Source organism: Schistocerca serialis, chromosome 8, assembly GCF_023864345.2.
Source record: "Schistocerca serialis cubense isolate TAMUIC-IGC-003099 chromosome 8, iqSchSeri2.2, whole genome shotgun sequence".
Lineage (NCBI taxonomy): Eukaryota > Metazoa > Arthropoda > Insecta > Orthoptera > Acrididae > Schistocerca > Schistocerca serialis.
Genome location: NC_064645.1, coordinates 247,494,264 through 247,515,745, shown reverse-complemented (window position 1 = coordinate 247,515,745; position 21,482 = coordinate 247,494,264). Strand labels below are relative to the sequence as shown.

At 38.3% G+C, this 21,482-nt stretch overlaps 1 protein-coding gene across 1 annotated transcript in view; it reads left to right on the top strand.

Moving 5' to 3' along the window:
• The window catches only part of LOC126416953 (neural-cadherin-like), a 124,005-nt gene that overhangs the window by 85,826 nt on the left and 16,697 nt on the right, over positions 1 to 21,482 (top strand). The window contains exon 23 of the mRNA XM_050084834.1: positions 11,324 to 11,562. Within this exon, the coding sequence (XP_049940791.1) occupies positions 11,324 to 11,562 (239 nt within the window). The remainder of the gene's footprint in view (positions 1 to 11,323; positions 11,563 to 21,482) is intronic.

The following is a 21,482-nucleotide window of genomic DNA, read 5'->3' as shown; positions in this document are numbered from 1 at the left end:
AGTCTGCAAGACTTTTCAACACGTATGAGTGCTGGGAGGAGCATTCATACCAGTGTTACGTTACTTCTTAGAACTCCACTGACAAACCTTCAGAGGTGGTAGTATGGACCAAAATAACAACAAAATATGTAGTGAACATGCACTCTAAATGTCCTACCATAAGAGCTATGAGTGCATGTTCATCTTTAATACCGTGAAACACATCTCAGCTACTGTAAGCTCTTGGCTTTCCATATTTTCGGAGGAAATAGTGTGGAGAAAAACAAGGAAAAAAATGTCCAGTAAGTATGGGCTCTACAATGCACACTTTATGAGCTATAAGCTCTTCAGTGGAAGAAACATATTTCATGGTAGTGAAGATGAACAAATAATCATAACTCTTAAGATATGCAATTTAGAGCCCATGTTTACTGGACTTTTTACATGTTTTGATCTGTACTACCACCTATCAAAATTGGAAGGTAGTAGTAGAGATGTATTCCACTGTATCAAAGGGGAATAAGTGTTCACAGCTACAGAGTATGCATTTTACTGAAACTTTGTCAGTGGAGCTCTGTTTCGCCCTATGTATTAAGTTCCAAAATAAGTCTATTTAGTACCCGATTTTCAGTATCTTACCTGAAAGCCTCTATATTCATTAATATTTAAATCCTATGTCTATTGCTAATAACAGGCCTGTGCTGTAGGAACTGTTGCTGTTTCTGAGGTACTTGCTTTCTTGCTGCTGCTGATCTTTACTGCACAATGACAGATAACTTGGTACTGTTGTCATCAGCAGCACTGCTTTTTCTGGCTGATCCTGAATTATTGGCACTTTGTGCGCCAAGGTGATGAGTGTCAAAATGTTATTCCTCCACACACACCCACATTACATGTAATATATGTGAGAAGGTGTGTACAGCGCAACTCACTTCCAGTTGATTGTCACCTGTGTTGTCAACTTGGCTTGTTCTGTTCATCTGCAGTGATTGTTTTGCTATTGCTGTTTTGTTCTTGTTTTGTTTTTTATGATGGCAATTTTAAATGATCAACATGCAGCTGTGAAACTTTGTTTTCTACTCGGTAAAAATGCTGCTGAAATTATTTTAGTGTTGAAAACAGATTTCAAAGATGACGCTATGAAAAAAACTCAGGTGTATGTGTGATTTGCTCAATTTAAAAATGGTGACATATTGATTGATGACAAACTTCATTCTGGACATCCATCAACTGCCTGAAACAAAGAAAATATTGAAAAAATTTAAGAGCTTATACTCCCAGTCCATTGAAAGACCATTGATCAACTGTCAGAGATTAGTGGGTTATCTTGGAGCTCAGTTCACCAAATTTTAATGTAATATTTGAGAATGAAAAGGGTTGCAGGTTTGCTCCTCGAGTTCTGACCTGACAATCAAAAGGAATGTTTAGTTGAAACATATCATGCTTTGAAACAACAGCTTGAAACTGATCCAGATTTTCTTTCAAAGGTCATCATTGGTGATGAGTCATGATGACATGGTTATGACCAAGAAACAGTTAAGACAATGGAAGACACCATCGTAATGCCATCAAAAAAAAAAAAAAAAAAAAAAAAAAACGTTCTCAAATCAAATCAAACATGAAAACAATGTTTGCTTTTATGGTGCCAATGGCATAGTGCTTTCAGAGTTTGTTTCCCAAAGTCAGACTGTTAATCATACCATTAATTTTGAAGTTTTAAGGTTGCACAGCAGTGTTCGTCCAAAAAGACCTGATTTCTGGCAGACAGGAGACTGGTTTTTCCACTATGACAATGCACCTGTACAGATAACCATCTATGTTAGACAGTTTTTGGCTAAAAATGGCATTGTTCTGCTGCCACACACACCTTACCTGCCTGATCTGAATCCGTGTGATTTTTTCTTCTTTCCGTGCATGAAAAGGGGCATGAAAGGACACCAATTTGACAACACTGAAGAAGTCGAGAAAAAAATAAAAGGAAGAGCTGTCAGCCATTTCTAAAGATGGCTACAAAAAATGTTTAGAACAGTGGAAGCACCAGTGGGACAAATGTATTAGTTATAATAGAGATTGTTTTGAAGAGGATACGGTTGTTTTGTTAACAGTTTGAAAAGATACAGCTTTTTAAAAAATAATTCCATTTTCTCTTGGGTACCCTCTCATATTATAAAAGTGCTACAAGAAGAAAACATTGTTGTATTGCAAAAAATAAGGAATTCAAAATAACAAGTAACTCACTTTGAACAGCTGGAATGGGAAATTTGAGTTATGACGTGGTTGTAAAGATATGTTCTTTTAGGCTTAATATAATAACCAGTAAGCAAACTAGCAAACAAATTGCCAGACACAATGTATTTGAAGTGCTAAATAATTTGTTTGATGATTCTGAACAGTATCATTCACTGAATTGTGGAAAACAAAGTGGTAATTCATTAATAACAAATAAATGATCAATGGGACACAGTTCTCATTGTAATGAAGAAACTGTGGCAAATCAGTGCATAACATGATAGGTAATCAGCTCAATGTGCAAAGTAACATTCAAGAAACTTTTTGAAACATGAACAGATTAACTAAAAATATCTCAATGAATGCTACATCAACAGTTATTGATAGTTCAAATGACACTGATAAGCCTGAGAAATACTTTCAGAGAAACACAAAGGAATCTCTTGAATACATATAACACGTAAATTGAATGTAATAATCCACTCAGTAACTCTGAGACTTAGCACACAACCTGAATGAAAATAAATCAAGTCTTTGATGATGTAAAAAAAATCAATGTGTGTAGGAAAATACTGTATGCAAATTTCAAAATCAAACAACTGGAAGGAAACAAATCTACAGCTTATAGTCTATGTCTAACAGATGAGGAAAGATTCATGTTTGCAATAGGTCTGCCACTTTCACACATATAGTGAAAATAAAAAAACCTAGTACAGTAATAAACCATGCATAAACAGACAAGTGGGTGAAAAACAAATGTCGTGAAGTGGATGTGTTCAGAAACAAGTAAAACCAGTAACATGGCAGTCATTAATGAACAGATGAGTAAAAAGGGACTGTAATAAAGTGGAAGTGCCAAAACAAAGCAAGAGTATGGAAAGAGCTGTGGACTGGTATGTGAACAGGAGCAAGAAAGGAAAAGCAACATTACTGGTCACTTGAATTTGAACTAGAGATATGCAGTACTGTGTATGTGACACACAACTACCATGTAATGAATGAATCCAGTCTGAAAGCTGAGCACCATAATGTAAAAGCCTTGCAAAAAAAGTTTAACAAAATTAATGCATTGCCAACAGATGAGCTAAAAGTTGTCTCATTAATATGTAGCTCAAAGAGCTGGCTTAACTCTGAGTTAATTCAATATACAAAATTAAATAATTTCATTTTGTCTTCCCACTATTACAGAAATAATAGCAAACAGGACAGGTAGTAATTTATATTTAGTTATTTCTCAAGTATACTGATCATTATCTTTAACTTATGTTACATGAATTGGAATCACTACTAAATAAAGTAAATGAAATTTGATCTGATTTGGAAGTCCTTTTGAATCTTGCTACCTCCTACCGTTTAAATGCTGAACTAAATAATGTTACCTGAGTAACAAAATCTTGTGAAACAGCTCTAAATCAAGCAGAGTTTATACAGCACCTCATTAAAAATTTTTGATGCAGTCTTTAGTGACCATCTAGGTCAAACACAAAGGTTTGGAGTAAAAGGCAGTAGGCCTGTTGGAAACATGTGTATTTAAGAATTGTGTAGATGCAACAGCGAGGATAACATAAACTACTTCAACAGCTAACTAAACAAAGAAAAATGGCCACAGTCTTGTAAACTTAATGATCTAAATGAAAAAATGGACACCTTCATTGGCATGTGGTGTGTTCATAATTAAGGGGCTCAGACTGGTTGGAAAATCTCTTATCTTAAACAACTTAAAATTTATACATATAAAAGATATCTTTTCTCAGAAACTATTGGGAATAAAAATTTGAAAAAAATATGACTGGTTGGGTATATATTTCTAAGTATCCTAAAAGAGGGATTTCTGAATATATTGATTAGTTTGAGGATGATAATTATTTTTGTAAAAAGTTTACATAAATGTAAAATAGTGTTACACTTTTCTATGTATGTAACCTTCTAAGGTCCTTGAGATTTACAAAATTAGAAAATGCCTGTGTAAAATATGCACAATACTCCAATGAGTATATGCCATAATTTGGAACAAATTCTGGCAAGTAGAACATGAGACAAAGCACACTTTATTCTTAAAAAATACAACTTATGGGTAACAGCCATTAAAGTTGTCAATGCATCCCAGCTCCATATGATGGGTTGTCTGCACCCTCTATCATATCACTTTGCAGTATCCTTTTCCCTGCTTGCCTGCATTGTCTTGCCCATGTTTCAAGATCTCTAATAACTTTCTCTGCTACAATAATGGTTTCTTTATTTAAATTTAACATTAACAGTGTTATGAAAAGAATAGTTGCCACTCACCATATAGGAGAGATGCTGAGTCACAGAAAGGCACAACAAAAATTTGTCCTGGGTTTACATTGTTTAAATACAATATTAGTTTCATTGTGAAATGACCAAGAGTTTGTAGTATGGTAGTCACACCTTGCAACATTTCCTTTTCTGAACATTGTCACTGCATCAGAGACACCAGAATGCAGCGTACTAATTGCCATTAACACTGTCTTGATATTCTGGCCCATTTTATGTTGTGGATGGACTCATTAGGATTCTTGGTGCAGCCATGAAGACATTTCTTCAATAGACTTACAACCGACAATTCTTTGAAAGTTCCTTTGAAGACCTCCTGTATAAGGAATAGCTGGTTTGTGAATAAATTTCTTGCCATTTTGTTGTGCTCTGTTGCATTTGCACCATGAATTACTTTATGGAGGGCATAGGCCAAGAATGGGTTTATGATCTGTTGAAGAGATGTGAAACAAAACTGCTCACACAGCTTTTCTCATATCTTCTACACTTCTAACATTTTGCCTGAATGGCCATGCCATAGTAATTTTGAATTCATTTTATGACAGATTCTGTGAGTCTGTTCTTACCATTGGATCCTCTGTCATCTTCCAATTTCTTTGCCTACCATGCAGTTTCTGGTCATCACAGTCTTGTACCTATTTGCTTCTGTACATGATGTATTCAGTCCTACTTAGTTATAGTTACATTTCCTCCATATAGCTTCTCTTACTCAACTGCTTTTAAAACTTTTGAATCTGAACCTCTTAAATAATTGCCCCCGGAGGTGGGGGACTCAAAAAATCAAATTTCCATCTAAGAACTGTCAAATGTGCAAGGTCATGCCCACATAGTGTTTTGTTTAAGTGAATGAATAAACCATGAAGAGGATTGATTGCTACTCACCATAAAGGTGATCCACTGAGTTGCAGACAGGCACATTGGAAAGACTGATAACATTATAGCTTTTAGTCAAAGCCTTCATCAGCAAAGAAAACACACACACTTTCATACAAGCAAGCACACCTTACTCACACATGAATACTACCACCAGCAGCTCCAACTGTAATGCAACTGTTGTGTGAATAGCAACCTGGAATGGGGTGGGAAAGGGGCAGGGATAGTAGAGTATGGTGGGGCTTCTTGGATGAGTTTGCCAGGTGCAATGTCAGGAGGTGAGCTCTGGAGGAAAAAATGGGGATTATAAAAGAAGAGAGCAGATAAGGGAAAATAATGGTCATTACATTAGCAGGGGGTGACACACAAAGAGGGTGAGGGAATGTGAAAAGGGAGGAGGTGATACAATGAGGGGATGGAAACTGTTGGGGTGGAAACAGTTGTGTGGATGGTGTAGGGGCAGTAGGTTACCACAACAATAAATGATCCCATCAACACCCACCACACAGTCACCTTTGCAGACTAAATTGGTACCAGTTGATGTATGTGCCGTTTTTCCATCTTCCATGTTCTGCAATTCTGCTTATTGATAAATCCTTGGATATGGAGCTGAGCTTCTTCATCTGTCCACAGAATATTCCATGGTTATTCATTGTCCACTTTATGCAAACAAGAAATTCAAGGGTGAACACTTGTCTTGCTGGCTGGTCAGTAGAAATCAATTCCTGGACATTGCTAATTTTATATGGATAATAGTGCAGGATGTTTCATAGTATTTTATGCACTGTGCTTGCAGGCATTTCCAGTGTTAGGGCAGTTCCCCTTGCACTGCATCTTTGCACACCACCAATTGACCCCTCGTGCAGTGTTGTGGCCAGATCTACGGCAGATCTTAGATCAACTGTTTTCATCCGTCTGCCCCAATTAACTTTGAAAGAAACTGTCTTATTTAATTTTACAAGCTTTTTCTCTAGATCCTTAGCAGACACCAGGCTAGTGCCTTTTTTTCATAAACCTGAGTGTCCAGAACTTCTGCAGGGCTGTTGGTGCACAGTCATTGGTCTAGTAAAAAAGCTTTACCAGCAGTATGTGATCCTTCATGCAGACTTTTCTGTTGGGTGTCTCAGATGCAAACTGAGGGACAACCATGTGTCATGTTTCTGTTGGTGTGGACATTCTGATGCTCACGGCATTATCTATTGCTCAAATATTTGTTTTTTCCATGATATTTCCCCCTGCATCAATAATATGCTGTTTAAATTTGATTTCATTCTGAGGAGTGGGTTCTCTTTCTATAGCATTTTCAAACTGGAAATTAATTGTGGACACCTAGTACTAAGCTATTGCTTTCAGACTGGCTTCCACAGAAAACTGTAACCACTAGGAGAAGTTTCAGAATAAATAGTTGGATCACAAGGAAAAAAATGTTTTCTGCCAAGAGAAGAACATCTTACATAAAATGTGTAATATGAATGATATTTATCCTGAATTACATTATATTACAATATAAAAAAACATTAAAAAATGAAGTTACAGACCCCATAGAAGTAGGTAACACATTAAAGAATTTTTCAAAGATGTTGCAGTTAATATGTCAAAATCATACATAAATAAGAATACCCAATACAATAAATATAAAATAAGAACATGTAGAAGGTCAATGTACATCAGTACTGTCACCCAAGATGAAGTAACAAAATCTGGGCACAGAATAAACATCTTATGAAAACAGTGAAGAAACTGTCTCACTAGAATTTCAAAATGCTTTAAACAAGTACATGAACATTCTTTTTACTTCTGCCAGTGATGAACCAATTAGATACAGTAAAAGTAAGCATACAGGATATGTAAATACAAAATCATATTTGGATGAAAACCTACAGAATCCTGTATAATACCGTTTCAGATATCTGCTATTCCACCTTTGCCATGCATCTGCATTATGGAAACTCATATTCTTGAAAATAAAAATCTGTAGGCGAGGATAGTAGATTGCAAAAGTACTGTGATAATCATGATCACCATAATATAAAAGACAAAAACTTACATTTTACCAAAATCAACACATCCCTATGCCTAAAAGATACTTTCCAAATGGAGGTGAAACTTTATAACAAACTCCTAAAAAACATTAATCCTTAACTCACAAGGTGTGGTTTTTTAGACCATGCAAAAATTTTTGAATTCGCTCTCCAAGGCCAGTTGTGGTGGAATGCTTCTATACACCCTCTAGCCTCCTTAAATTGCCAAATCTACAATTTTTTGTTGTCAGTTGCATTATCGCCTTCTATGTTTATTGTTGACACGTGTTATTGGTAAGTGTTGGAGTCTCCTAGACCATGGCTCATGAACTATGTACCTGCTTCCTTCAGTAAAGTACCATATAGCTCAAAATTTGTTTGGCACAAATGTGTCATTTTTAACTTTCCCAAGTCTGATGAAATTGTTAGTCAGTCTATGGAGGAAGGTGACAGTGATGTACACTCCTGGAAATTGAAATAAGAACACCGTGAATTCATTGTCCCAGGAAGGGGAAACTTTATTGACACATTCCTGGGGTCAGATACATCACATGATCACACTGACAGAACCACAGGCACATAGACACAGGCAACAGAGCATGCACAATGTCGGCACTAGTACAGTGTATATCCACCTTTCGCAGCAATGCAGGCTGCTATTCTCCCATGGAGACGATCGTAGAGATGCTGGATGTAGTCCTGTGGAACGGCTTGCCATGCCATTTCCACCTGGCACCTCAGTTGGACCAGCGTTCGTGCTGGACGTGCAGACCGCGTGAGACGACGCTTCATCCAGTCCCAAACATGCTCAATGGGGGACAGATCCGGAGATCTTGCTGGCCAGGGTAGTTGACTTACACCTTCTAGAGCACGTTGGGTGGCACGGGATACATGCGGACGTGCATTGTCCTGTTGGAACAGCAAGTTCCCTTGCCGGTCTAGGAATGGTAGAACGATGGGTTCGATGACGGTTTGGATGTACCGTGCACTATTCAGTGTCCCCTCGACGATCACCAGTGGTGTACGGCCAATGTAGGAGATCGCTCCCCACACCATGATGCCGGGTGTTGGCCCTGTGTGCCTCGGTCGTATGCAGGCCTGATTGTGGCGCTCACCTGCACGGCGCCAAACATGCATACGACCATCATTGGCACCAAGGCAGAAGCGACTCTCATCGCTGAAGACGACACATCTCCATTCGTCCCTCCATTCACACCTGTCGCGACACCACTGGAGGCGGGCTGCATGATGTTGGGGCGTGAGCGGAAGACGGCCTAACGGTGTGCGGGACCGTAGCCCAGCTTCATGGAGACGGTTGCGAATGGTCCTCGCCGATACCCCAGGAGCAACAGTGTCCCTAATTTGCTGGGAAGTGGCGGTGCAGTCCCCTACGACACTGCGTAGGATCCTACGGTCTTGGCGTGCATCCGTGCGTCGCTGCGGTCCGGTCCCAGGTCGACGGGCACGTGCACCTTCCGCCGACCACTGGCGACAACATCGATGTACTGTGGAGACCTCACGCCCCATGTGTTGAGCAATTTGGCGGTACGTCCACCCGGCCTCCCGCATGCCCACTATACGCCCTCGCTCAAAGTCCGCCAACTGTACATACGGTTCACGTCCACGCTGTCGCGGCATGCTACCAGTGTTAAAGACTGCGATGGAGCTCCGTATGCCACGGCAAACTGGCTGACACTGACGGCGGCGGTGCACAAATGCTGCGCAGCTAGCGCCATTCGACGGCCAACACCGCGGTTCCTGGTGTGTCCGCTGTGCCGTGCGTGTGATCATTGCTTGTACAGCCCTCTCGCAGTGTCCAGAGCAAGTATGGTGGGTCTGACACACCGGTGTCAATGTGTTCTTTTTTCCATTTCCAGGAGTGTAGATCAAGAAATACACAAAAAATACAATGATTTTACATTAGCCCGTGATCACAGTTCTGCTATGAAACAAGAGTATCATTCACAGGAAGAACTTCAGAATCTGTCTGTTTCTTCAATGAAATGTTTAAAGTGTCTGTTAAAATCAAATGTGTTCTTAGTGGTGATAAAAATGTAGTTTGCAGCAATGAATGTCAATTTGACATTTCTTTTTGTACTCATCAGCTGGAATTTTTATGTGTAAAATTTAAACTCTAGAATTTAGTTTTATTTGGAAATTTATTTGCTACAGAGATTGTATAATTTTTTAGAATGTAAAACCCAGTACTCTAATAGTCTATTTATGTGTAATGTTTAGAAGAACCACAAAAAATAAGGTGCTTTTGTGTGATAAATAGTAAAATGCTGCAGGCTTTGTTTAGCACAACAAAATAAACTAAAATCATTTAAACAATACTTAAATAATTGTAAAAATAAATGTTATACAGCATAAATTAAGAATTTCAAATTATTTTTGCCTTAAACCTTGGTTTAAATATAGGGGTCCCAAGGACCCCTCCTCATGGTATACGTTACAGAAAATCCACTTCGCAAGTTAAGGGTTAATGCAAATGCTGAGGTTGAAGCTTTTGGAAAAATCTTTCATGTCATACTTAGAGAAACCCTGTTTTTATTCCATTAACGAATATTTAAATTTAGGCAGAGTATAATATTAATACGTAAATGCGTGAATTGTATTATATGGAAGGGACAAAAAATATAAGTTATGTGATGAATTATCACATCATTTTTACCTGCATAGGTATAGAAACTGACTTGCTCGACATCTTATAGATGAGCTGCTTTTGTAGACAACTAAAGAGAATATAGTACAATACAATATGTCACTTCTCAGGAATGGAACCTATTGAATGGAAAAACAATTCAAAATTTTCCTGTGAGAGAACTCCAAAAGAAACTCAAGAATTACATTCTAATTTAATAACAATATAATAATAATAATAATAATAATAATAATAATAATAATAGTAGTAGTAGTAGTAAAATAGCATCTATCAGTAAAAATAATAATAGTAGTACTAGTAGTAGTAGGAGGAGGAGGAGGAGTAAAATAGTACCTGTCATAATGTTGACAGCAGCAAACAAAGCAGAGCACAACCATGTTTTAGTAACAGATTTTTTTACTCTACAGCTAAGAAGAAAATACTTTGCTGTTAGGGTTATTGCAAATTTTTGTGATAAACATATCAGTAAATTAGATTACTGTGCCCATTTACATTCACTGCTTTCATATGGCATCATATTATGGAGTAATTCATCATTAAGAAAGAACTTTGTCATTGCGCACAAGCACAAAATCAGAATAATAGCTGGAGCCCAACCAAGATCATCCTGAAGGCACTTATTCAAGGAACTAGGGATATTCACAGTAGCCTCACATATACTCAAATTTTGTTATTCATAACCCTTCCCCAATCAAAAGTGATAGCACCATTCATAGCTACAACACTAGGATAACGGCTGGTCTTCACTATTCTGGCTTAAATGTAGCTTTGGCACAGGAAGAGGTGAATTTTGCTGCCGTCAAAGTCTTTGGTCACTTACCAGACATCATCAAATATCTGACAGATAGCCAACAAGCATTTAAAAATAAATTAAAAGAATGTCTGAATGACAACTCCTTCTACTTAACAGAGGAATTTTGGATATAAGTTAGTAATTTTGCAATTATTAAAAAAAATTGAATTATGTCACATAAAGAAGCTTTTTGTTAAACAGACATGTTCCACATCCTTATAAAGTTTCATATTCATGATCTATGGAACAAGTACTAATCCTCTGTAAAACAGATTGTTTGTTTTTCAGATCAACTAAGTATTTTTGCATTGTATTATAGACCTTTTGAGAGTTACTGAACTTGAAGAGAACTATTTTTCAATTTTCATTGATGAATTGTAAAGCTTTCATAACTATTGTTATAAAGTACCAAAATCAAGAGTTTTCTGTTTGATTTCATGCAAGTAACATGCTTATCATTCTATTCAGGTGCAATGATGTTCATGTTTTGGCTACAAAAAGTAAGAACTGCATTGGAAATAACTGTTTAAGTACATCTTGTACTAGTGCTGGAAATTGTCTGCATCACCATTCAGAGTTTCACTATGACTGCTTATGCACTGATGGAGTAACTGACATAAACTGCAAATTTAATGGAGGCAAAAAGACTGGCAATCTTAATACTTGGGCTTTAATGGCCTTATCATCTGTAGTCATCTTTATAATTGGTAAGAACAATAGCACAAGTGATATATGTTTTGAATATTTATGTTGGAATCCATAGAACACCCATGTGCAGCGACCATTGGCTATACAAATGGAGGAATGCGGTGATCAGTTACGAATAATCTGAATTTATTGCAGATTAATTTCAACTATAGAACACACATCATCATTGCTAGAGGTAATATAAACTAATGATATAAGCCTATACAAGACCCTGTCATGCAGTTAAAATACAAATTACAAAAAAAATTATTCCATACACCACCCACTGTGGCAACATCAAACTTATCTTTCAAGTTTAAACAATGGAAAATCCAGGCTGGAATGTAATAATATTGTGAAAAGAAAAGTAGCCACTTAACATATAACAGACATGCTGAGTCACAGATAGGCACAGCAAAAAGACTCACAAATATAGCTTTCAGCCAGTAAGGTCTTCATCAAAATTAGATGACAAACACACACACACACACACACACACACACACACACACACACACAAACGCACAAATATGCAACGCACACACACATGACTGCAGTCTCAGGCAACTGAGCTCACACTGTAAGCACCAGCACCAGTGCATGATGGGCATGATGGAAGTGGAGACTGGGAGAGGGAGAGTAGGGTAGATGTGGCAGACAGTGACATACTGTTGAGGAGTGTGCAGGGATGAGGTGGAAAGAGGGTATGGCAGCTATGTGCAGTCAGGAGGTTAGACGATGGGAAGTGGTGAGGTTGGGGGGGAGGGGGGGGGGGGGATGGTAAAGGAGAGATGTAAAAAGACTGGGTGCGACGGAGGAATGAGGGCTGCGTGGTGCTGGAATGGTAACAGAGAAGGGGCTGGATGAGAGAGGACAATGACTAATGAAGATTGAGGACAAGAGGGCTCCAGGAACGTAGGATATATTGCAGGGCTACCTGTAAAATCAGTCATGAGATCTACAAGCTAAGCTGCAACCACAGTGGTTCATTCTATGTGGGCATGACAGCCAACAAGCTGTCTGTCTACATGAATGGCCACTGACAAACTGTGGCCAAGGAAAAAGTTGTCCTCCCTGTTGCTGAGCATGATGTCAAACATGGCAGCCTTCATTTCAACGACTACTTCACAGCCTGTGCCATATGGGTCCTTCCCTCCAACATCAGCTTTTCTTAAATGTGCAGGGGAGAACTTTCCTTGCAATATAACCCACATTCCTGCAACCCTCCTGACCTCAACCTCTGTTAGTCATTGTCCTCTCCCATCCACCTCCTTCTCATCAGTTGCCATTCCAGCACTACACAGCCCTCATTCCTCCATCACACCCAGTCTCTTTAATTCTCTCCATTTCTGCTATCACCCCCCCCCCTCCTCCCCACCTCACCACTGCCCATCGTCTAACCTCCCGAATGCACATAGCTGCCTTACCCTCTTTCCACCTCATCCCTATGTGCTCCCCAATTTCACTGTCTGCCACCTGTACCCTTCTATCCCTCCCCCTCCCTGTCCCAGCCTCCTCTATACCCCCACCCAGTCTCCACTTCCATCATTCCCATCATGCACTGGTGTTGCTGCTCGCAGTGTGGGCTCGTTTGTCTGAGACTGCAGTCATGTGTGTGTGAGTTACGTATGCGTGAGTGTGTATATGTGTGTTTGTCATCTAATTTTTATGAAGGCCTTACTAGCTGAAAGCTATATTTGTGACAGTCTTTTGTTGTGCCTCTCTGTGACTCAGCATCTACACTATAAGATAGGCGGCAACATTCCTTTTCACAATACTGTTATCTTTCAAGTTTGAATATAGTCACACCTTTAAACATATTGGAAAAGAGACAGCATATTTTAAAGGATATGAATGTCACCTACATTGATATTTTTACAGAAATAAACCTTAGCTTGACTATTGTCCACATAAGGACACTCATGGTCAAGGTTGCCAAACTGTTAGTGCTGTTGTAGTCTGTAAACAACAACTTCAGTCTATGTTCATATTCTTTCAGATATGCTGCTTCTTTCTTAAAATGTTTATAGGTGTGACTATGTATTCAAATTTGAAAGACATATGTGTCTAAGTACTAGTGTGATGTAACCACATTGGGTGATGTGTTGTATATACTTTTCTCATTTGTATTTTTCCTGTATTACACTGTCTTGTGTACTCTTGGATCTTATTTGCTTCTTTTACCTCCAGCACTGGTGATGGTTGTTCTATAGTCAAAATTGATCTGCCATAAATTTAGATTATTCATGGTTGATTGCTGCATTCTTCCAGAATGGATATGACTTCTTTCAAAATTACATGAATAATTATAAGTGACTGTAAAATACACATGCACACCAGTATTCTTGATTTATTTCTTAGCTTTAAAAAACATATAAACAGATTATCAGCATTTTCGTATCACATTTCTGATAATTCTCACTATCATGTGGCATTACTAAACCATTCAATGTGGTATTTTTTTTAATTTTTTTTTTTTCACTTAGGGCAAAGTTTTTCATGCATAAATAATTTACGATGATACTCTACCAACTGGGGAAACTTCAGGTATATTGTTTTCTTGTATACATTGAATAAATTTCATTAATACACGCCTTTTCCAAGTACAGAGCAGATTTTTTTACACTTTAGCCTCTTTCTGTAAAAGTAAATAAAAATTTAAGAAAACGATACTTTAGGTCAGTCTCATTTTGTTTCACACCTATTTCTTTATGTTGGAAGGTTCTGCTTCCAGTTTACAGCCAATTTACATGTCACTACCAGTAAGCATTCTAAAAAAAAATTATCTATGTATTACATATACACCATCACTTTCCACCTTCTCTAACTTAATTTCCACAACTGTCACCCATTAATTTCTCTACATCCTTCCTCTGCTGTTTCCAGCTTTTGAACTAAAATTCTATGAAATGACCTGCAGCAAAAGTTACTGATATTATATGTCAAATTTTCATGGCTAGTAACAGAACAGATGTATTAATTTCATCCAGATGTAGTACGTTTATTCTGGATAACCACTAATATATGTGTATCTGACAACAGTCCCTCCAACATTGCTTCAACAACTAAATGCTGGCTAACTATAATGTAATATTGCCCAATCTACAGTATATATTCTTTGAAAACAAAGTTTACAGTATCTTATCGCTAATCATCTGTTCCTTTATGTTGTTCACTTTTGGTACAAATGCAATACTTAAGTGTAACACTACTCTAAGACTTGCCATTCATTTGTAAGTCAACATTTTAACAGTTGCATGAATAAATGTGAACTTTTGTAATCTGGTCTGGCAGCCATGTATAGTTGTCAGTCCAGTAGAGCAGAGGCTGCAAGTAAAGATGACTTTGCCATGTAGGGAATGAGAAACAGTGTGCTTTTACTGTAAAAATTTGAAACTTAAACACAGAGAATATAACCATTTTTACAGGCACCAAATAGCAGAAGTGTTGAGTCATTAACAGGCCCACAAAAAAAATTGTAAACTTTGCTAGGTTGCAGATGATCACCTTTTCTTATAAATTATTTACATTCTGCCAGAGCCACATTTTCCATCATAGTCAGGTACCTCTAAATTTTAGTAAAAATGCAGCTTTCATCATTAAAGTGGCTGTATTATCTCTGCAGAAATTGATTAATCCCATGAAAAAACACCTACTGCAAAGAAAAGGAAGTCTGTGTGTAGAAAGGCTATCACCAACCTTCAGTATTGAAAATTTATTGATGCAGGTTAAAAGTAATACACTAGGTTCCTCTACTTTGATTATGCTATTTTCTGTAATTTAAATTTTGCTTTGGTAGTTTGCCAGGTTTAATTATTGATTCTACACAATGAGACTTGCTACCATCTTCAGGTAGCTGCTGAGAAGTGATGGACTTGTACATTGGACAGCCATTTATATTCTTGTACCCTGACCCCCATGTGGTGGATGGCATGGTGGAAAAATAGAGCCATGATCTAGAGATCAGCAGTAGCTGCTGTTCCATTACTGAGTTCACATCCCACTTCCCTCAATATGCAAGCACAACATCCCATTCCCAGCTAACATAGAATTTGCTCTCTCTATTTATAAGGTTTTGCTCAAGTTAAATTTCTACCACTTTTGAAGCACACAGTCCCAGTTTTGTTGTCCTTATCATTATTATTTCATCCCCATAGACACCCAAGTTGCTGAAATGGCATCAACTCAAAAGACTTGCACCAGGCGAACAGTCCACCTGACGGGAGGTCCTAGCCGCGCAGCATTTCCATTTCCATAAGAAATGTTAAACCTGTCTAAGCTAATCTACTGAATTGGATTTTGAGCATTCTTTGATTCCCCCCCTTTCTCAGATACTCTCAGAAAGAGCTCATGGAGTATAGCGAGTACTAACGTAAATACCATATTAGCTATCTAACAGCTACCGAAATTTGGGAGATGAATGTTATTTGCCTTACTGAGTGTGTTCACTTCATGATTAACAAAGTTCCAAAATGTTCTTCACTTCATTCTTGTACTTTTGAATTATTTGTGCTTAATGTGTGGTTTTTCCTTTTTTGATAACGCACTGAATAATTTAGAAGTTGCCTGTAGTGTACATTGATTAAGGCTAATTCTGTGCATTAAAAAAGCCTCTCTTCTGAGCGCAAGATACTTTGTTCACAGGTATTAACAAGCTGAAATAACCACTACAGTGAACTGTATTGCAGCATGTAAAAAAACAGCAATTTTAACTCCTGTAAAGTATAACATCAATAAATTATGAGTGGTGCTTATCTATTTAATGATTATGGACTTGTAGTATTTGAATTTGAATTTTCCCAGCATAGGAAGATCTTGATTCTTCTTGGGTATTCAGTTGTGTGGCACTGTCCAAAAGGCATGATATTTTGGTAGGCCAATTTCTTGTCATTTTGAGGTATTAGTGATGACTTCTGATATCTGGTATTTAGTAAGGTGGCATTGTCAAATAGGCATGAAATTTTGGTAAGCCAAGATGTGGATCTCTGCTGGCATGGTGACAGTGCATCCTTGTCTTCTTCAGTTGTCATGATGGAGTGGGTTTCCATATAGATTGCCACTGTGTTCTTATCATGCTCAAGGTAGGCTCCCAGGCCTTGTTTAATTGAAAGCCACTTTATGTATTTATTAGTTCATTATGTCCTCAGATCTCTACAGTCTCTTTGAGAATGCAATTCTAGAAAGTGTTGGATTGTTGCAACAACTTGCTGTGATCATAATTCATGCTATGTCCTTGGGGGATGCAGTGCTCTGTCATAGCAGACCGTCAGCTGTACATTGGCTGTGTAGTGTTTATATTCAGTCCATCTCTCCTGTACTGTCCAGATAATCTGGTCTACATGTATTTTCCCACACTCACAAGGAATATGATAGATTCCCAGTCCTAAGTCATCTTTGGGTATCTGGAGTATTCTTCTGAGTTTTGCTGATGTATTCCCAAAATATGGAATAAAGGCCATTGCAACCAGTTTATCTTTGTCCTCAGCAGGCCATGGTTCTGCTTCTTAATCTTAAAAGGTGTATGTGGCAGTTGCTGTAACCATTTGTACAGACCATGGCCTGTAAGTACTGCAATTCAGCTGGTAGTCTGTCACAGCCTGTGAAGTCACATGCTCTGTGTACTAGTTTGATTAGGACACTATCATTTTGCGAAGGGCCATGGCAGTTAGACACATGTGAGTAAAAATCAGTATTTGTCAGTTTACAGTAAATGCTGTGTCTGTGCCACTTGGTCTATGCTTGGCAAGCACATCTAGAAATGTACAGTGTTGTTGAGCACAGAGAGTGGTGCAAGAAGTATTGACCACCACAAAGATATTGCACAGCAAAGCATTGTCACAAGGCACCAACGAGATGCTAGGAAGGAGCCGTGCCTCTCATGGTTCCAAGGTGCCACCACCATGCCTCCACCATGAAACAGCATTGCCAAAGGCCAGAACACCACAAAGATACTGCACAGCAAAGTATTGTCACAAGGCAATAATGAGATGCTAGGAAGAAGCCGTGCCTCTCATGGTTCCAAGGTGCCACCACCATGCCTCAACCATGAAACAGTGTCACCAGTGGCCAGAAGGGTTGTTTAGTTTCAGGTCAAATACTGTCCACTTCCAGGAAATTCCTGCCACAGTAATGTCGTTCTGCTGTCTACTCAGTGTGAAACAGCTCGTGTCAATCATCAGGGGTGGAGAGACTTTCATCTCTTGTGAACTGTGCCTACATACCAACACTATCAGAACTGTGTCAACAGGTGTCTATGGACATGTGTTTTCTAGTGACTGTAGTGAAGGCACAGTGCAGCCATTCTGAACTTATATCAATTTGTCACTCAGTAATCATGGCTCAATTAATATGTTCTGAACCATAGGTCTACATGTGGAATTTCATAGCTTCAGCTGAGCCTGGCAAGTGAAGATAAGTTTTATTGTAATTAATAAAGTATTACTTATTCAGAGTTTTCAAATACCTGAATTATTACTAGCCACCTCAGTGTCCAGGAAGTCGCACACAACAAAATGGATGTTGATTGTTCTCCTCTATGTGATATTGTGATACAGCAAATTCAGATGTTGCAGGATGTCGTGTAGGTAATCTGGCCATAAGGACAACATCAGCCACAACATTTTCTGCAACAGTTGAATTCACTGCACCAGAACATCCGATTCATGGTGGAGAAAAAAATCAACTTAATTCCTGGATGTGCACATTATGTGAAGAACAGATGGCACACTAGGATACAACATCTACCATAAACCAACATACACGGATTTGTACTTCCATGCCTCCAGCTGTCTAACTCTTCCGAATAAGAAAGTGTCCTAAGCACACTAGTGCACAGAGCACAGGAAATCTCAGACCATGACAGTCTAGCAGTTGAACTGAAATACCTAAAGGCATCGCTCCCTACAAACAATTACAGCAACCACTAGATAAAACATACATTAAGACTGAAGAAGTTGAGACCTCAGCCTACTGAGGACAAAGACAAACCAGCTGCAACAGAAATTATTCCTCAAATCAATGTCTATTGCTCTCAGTGTCTTATATACTGGAGCTGCCTCTAGTTATAACAAGGTGGCCAGTCGTCTAAATTCAAAACTTCCGGTTGCGTAAGCGACTTCCATTTGATTAGTGCTTGGGCGCTGCCCAGAAGGGTCTTGTCTTTCAAAGCACTGTGCCATATCATGTAGCGTCATTCGCTGTGCGAAAGTTGCGGAGTGCGTCAGCCTTATTCTGGGTCTCACTGGGTGTTGGCTTGCTATGTTCACCTTGTGTTAACTTGCCTCAGCAATGCCTTTGCGATGAGCGTATCGTCATCACTGGCAGCACAGCAATAGACATTGTTTTGAGTGGACAGTTTAATAAGCAGCAGCTTATGGGTGGCCCTAATGTTTTTTGTGGACTATGAATGGAGTTCACATGTGACATACAAGCTGTTTTTGGAGGCTGACCTTGGCCATTGTTTGGGGCAATCATGCTGATTATGGTGGTCTTGAAGCTTGAACCACCAGCAAACATCAGAAGAATACTCTAGATACACAACATCAAGTGTGCATTCCACCCACCAGCCAAGATGAAAGCCTTATTCTACATCAGTAAAGGATGATTTAGGACTCTGTAAACTTGGGTCTACCACATCTCTTGCCAGTTTGGGATAATTTATATAGACCAGGCTATCCAAGCACTACAGGAGAGGTGTTCTGAGCATAGATGCCACACAGACAACAAACAGCTGACAAAAGTCTACTATGGTAGAGTGCTGCATCTCCCAAGGACATACCATGAATTACAGTGGCAACAAATTTTTGCAATGATTGAACAGTTCCTGAGATTGTATTATCAGAGAGGCTGTAGAGATCTAAATGCATGATGGACTAATAAATAAAGAGCAGCTTTCAATTAAGCAAGACCTGGGACCCCGCCTTGAGCAAGATCAAAGAAAAACAACAGTCCACTGGAAATCCATTCTCATCACAACAACTGCAGAAGCTAATGCCAGCAGAGATCCATGCCTGACATACCACAGTGCTACTGAGAATCCTGGATTGTCCCCAATGTCACACTTGGCCCACCACTATACCATGTCTGCACCCAGGGGTGGCCAGATGGAGGCTGCAGGAGGAGGGGAGGGGATATATGGACAGCACCCAGCAGATAGCAGTCAGTCACCATGAAAGCTTGAAGACAACAAGAAGTTTGCTTGCTGAAATATCATGCCATATAGATGATACCACTCAGCTGCACATGTTAGAAATATTTAAAACTGATTCATAGTGTTACAAGAATTTTTTTAAGAAAGCATTAAATACCTCATCTACTGTGTGCCCTTGAAAACATCTTCCCATTCTTCCTCCAATAAATTCTCTCTTAATAGTGTGACTGAGTCAGCCTTTATAATTCAATTAAACTGAACTTTTTCATTTAGTTAAACCTGGTTGTTGGGCATGTTTTACTGGTGACATATGACCATCTTGATTAGAGAAATATTTTATTATGGGGTTTAACAATTTGTAGATCATTACAGTTAGATTTATAAACAAATTATCAGTTGCTGTTGCACTGGAGCAATAGCCATCTATAGCCACCTCATCTTTCAATGTAAGCTTATTATCAGATATTGCTGCAGAGAGTTTCAATGCCATGTTAATTACCATTTTATCACTGTACTCAGATTTTCAAGAGCATTTGAATGGTGTTAAATGCAATATCATTTCATTTTATAAAATAAAACCGTACTTACTTCAACACCTCGGTTGATACGAGAGTTAAGTGGAATAAACATGCAAAAAAAAAAAAAAAAAATGAAACTGTGTCTGTCTGGGTAATATCTTATGCTGACGATGTTGTTCTGATGTCTAATGGTTCACAAAACCAAATGGGTGCAAGTTTGAGGTGAACCATCCTCCATTTGGAACACATCTCACCTGTGATTTCTTGATTGCATTCAGTTGCTTTTTGTGAGATGTTCATTGTATTGCCATAATCTGGTTATATGAAAAGTTCTTAAATAATGAGCACAACACAATATTTTGTTAATTTGAATGTTTTTTGCATTTATTATCACTCATGACCACACAATGACCAGCTTAAGGCCTCACATAAAATATTAGTCACAGGTAGACACTTCCAATATTCTGAAAGTGACAAGAAGTTTACAGTGCATTTTTCTTACTGATGAATATCACAGTGTTGATTTTGAGTACACAGTAACTGAACACAAGAAATCTTTGGGTAGCCATTAGCAATATGCAGATGTTCATGGTGTTGACACAGAGTAAGTGATAAAAATAATTAAGACAGATTTTAACATTCAAGAGTAGATCAATCAACAACTTGGTGCTGCCTAAGACTTTCAGAAAAATATAACATACATGACTACATATTGCTAACATACTGAATGCTGCCCTCTGACTGACTTCATCATTGGCTCTCACAATTATTTTTAGACATGTGTAAAGTAATAGTTAAACTTGGTTACTGAATTTTAGTTTATATTGAGTATGAGGTCAAATTTAGAAGTGGTGTCATCTGACTGATCCCCATAACAATTCTGATCAACTGTATGTTAGCTGACAAGGAAGGTACTAAAGTTTAAGGTATAATCTGAATGACACATTGCATATCTACACAGTGAATTCCCTTCTTTCACGTAGATTTTCCATGTTCATAATTTTGCTAATTCAGTCAGTTTCTTAATTTTTGGGTTGACTGGGCATCAAAAGGCACAATTAGGTTAAAAAAATTAGAGCAACAACAGCACAATGTCAAATCCTGCATATCCTAGACTCAAAGTAATTTTGGTTGTGGCTGAATTTTAATTATGAACATCTTCTATGATAATGAGTTTTTAGAAAAATTAAGTTAGGACTATCCACTGAGTTAAGTCTTTGTGAGATGTTATTAGTTCCCACTTCTCTGATGATTATGTGGTAGAGCAGTAACTA